The sequence below is a fragment of the Moschus berezovskii genome, chromosome 9 (assembly GCF_049115385.1).
Source record: "Moschus berezovskii isolate FMDL1 chromosome 9, NW_MosBer_1.0, whole genome shotgun sequence".
In the NCBI taxonomy this organism is placed as follows: domain Eukaryota; kingdom Metazoa; phylum Chordata; class Mammalia; order Artiodactyla; family Moschidae; genus Moschus; species Moschus berezovskii.
Window position 1 is genome coordinate 106,733,733 of NC_142468.1, and position 2,414 is coordinate 106,736,146.

Genomic DNA, 2,414 nt, shown 5'->3' on the forward strand with positions numbered 1-2,414 from the left:
GGACCTGCACCTCTGTGTGGATCATTTTTCATTGCTTCAAGGAATCCAAATATGAATAAATCATAATCCCTACCTTCCAGAAGCTTACAGCCTACGAGGTGAGTTAGACCAGTACTCAGTTTACTAAAATACAAGAAATAGTAAAATAAATGCTTGTACTATAAAACAAGACCTCACAAATATGGTTAAAATGTAATAGAACTTGAAGACAAATATCTTCCAGAGATGGGGAGTCAAAAGGAAGGCTCTGTCTATGAGAATAAGTCTTGTATTCTTAAAAGTTGATGGAAGAATTGAGAAGTGATGAAAAGTATGTGTGATTGGATCTAGCCTATATTAGTTTTGAACCAAAAGTCAAGAATTTCAGGTTGAATTCCTATTACCCATGTTAACCGATCTTATATGTCATGAATAACATCATAGCATCTACCCTAGAAGGAAGCAGAGTGGTATTAAATACAGAGAAAATTTGGTAGTTATGCTAGTAATATAAATTCTAGTAATAATACAGTAAGACTTCATAGATGCAGTCAATCTTTAAGTAATATTGAAGATGAATGTGTTCCCAGAGGTAGGGACTAGGAAGGAGGAGATAGGTCTGTCTACCGGATGAAGGTTTATAAGGCTTCAAAGAGGTTACAATAGTTATTAGTTCTATATGACTGGGCAGATCATAGTAGTTTTGAACCCAAAATCAAAAAGATTTGGCGTTGAATGCATATTCAGTTCAGTTCAGTTCAGTCGCTCAGTCGTGTCCGACTCTCCGCGACCCCATGAATCACAGCACGCCAGGCCTCCCTGTCCATCACCAACTCCCGGAGTACACTCAAACTCATGTCCACAGAGTCGGTGATGCCATCCAGCCATCTCATTCTCCGTCGTCCCCTTCTCCTCCCGCCCCCAACCTTTCCCAGCATCAGAGTCTTTTCCAGTGATTACTCAAGTTTATTTTCTTGTGTCTCATGAGTAATACAGTGTGTCAACCCATGGAGGAAGAAAAAGGTATTAGATGCAGAGATCAGTTGGTGGAAAAAACAGCTCCATATAACAACCACCAGTTTTACTGTGCAAACATGGTTTAGAGGTCATGAGCATTTTAGATCAGTTTTCATGCTAATATGTAAATTGGCTTTAATAACTTTGACCTTTCTTCTTCAAAGTCATCAACACAATTGTCATAATTTGCATTTTTTCCTATTGTCCTCCTTCAGATAACAATGCTAACAAAGTCCATGGATGGAGCAAATCAGTCTGTGGTATCAGAGTTTCTGTTCCTGGGACTCACCAACTCCTGGGAAATACAACTTCTCCTCTTTGTGTTCTCCTCCACATTTTTCATGGCAAGCATGATGGGAAACTCCCTCATTATACTCACTGTGACTTGTGACCCTCACTTACACTCTCCCATGTACTTTCTGTTGGCCAACCTCTCCTTCATTGACATGGGGGTTTCTTCTGTCACTTCTCCCAAGATGATTTATGATCTTTTCAGAAAACGTAAAGTCATCTCCTTTAGTGGCTGCATCACTCAGATCTTTTTCATCCACGTCATTGGTGGTGTGGAGGTGGTGCTGCTCATCGCCATGGCCTTTGACAGGTACGTTGCCATATGTAAGCCTCTCCACTATCTGACCATCATGAGCCCACGACTATGCATCTCCTTTTTAGTGGCTGCCTGGATGATCGGCCTTATCCATTCCACAGTTCAACTGGTTTTTGTGGTAAACTTACCCTTCTGTGGACCTAATATGTTGGACAGCTTTTACTGTGACCTTCCTCGGTTGATCAAACTTGCCTGCATAGACATAAACCAACTAGAGTCCATGGTCACAGCCAACAGTGGATTCATCTCTATTGGCTCCTTCTTCATTCTGATCATCTCCTATATCATCATCATTCTCACTGTTCAGAAGCACTCTTCAACAGGTTCATCCAAGGCTCTGTCCACACTTTCAGCTCACATCACTGTAGTAGTCTTGTTCTTTGGTCCTTTGATATTTGTCTATACATGGCCATCTCCCTCCATAGACCTGGATAAGTTTCTGGCCATTTTTGATGCAGTTCTCACTCCTTTCCTGAATCCAGTCATTTACACACTCAGGAATAAAGAAATGAAGGTGGCAATGAGGAGAGTATGCAGACAGTTAGTGAGTTATAGAAAGATTTCTTAAGTGATGCCTGTATTGTAAAGATCCCTTGTTGATTATTGACGGTCATTACTGATGATCAAACTCAGACAGAAGTTTTTGGTTGTTCTACCTTAATTTAATTATTCACACTGATATCAAGTCTACTTTGTCTTTCACTTAAGAGGGAGTGACATTCACTTCTGAAGAGAGAGGTGTTACATATTAATATTAATAATCAAAGATTATAGTAATCTTGAGCCTCAGTTCCTAAGGAATGATATTCAT

The 2,414-nt window shown here is 40.1% G+C and overlaps 1 protein-coding gene across 1 annotated transcript; it reads left to right on the forward strand.

Moving 5' to 3' along the window:
* Positions 1–1,217: 1,217 nt before the first annotated feature.
* LOC129562717 (olfactory receptor 4F3/4F16/4F29-like) lies at positions 1,218–2,171 on the forward strand. Its single transcript, XM_055436128.2, has one exon. It carries the CDS (start codon positions 1,218–1,220, stop codon positions 2,169–2,171), a length of 954 nt encoding a protein of 317 aa, XP_055292103.1.
* Positions 2,172–2,414: the final 243 nt, after the last annotated feature.

What these genes read in the sequence shown, in the direction of transcription:
- LOC129562717 (XM_055436128.2), top strand. Translation starts at nt 1,218, where the DNA reads ATGCTAACAAAGTCCATGGATGGAGCAAATCAGTCTGTGGTATCAGAG.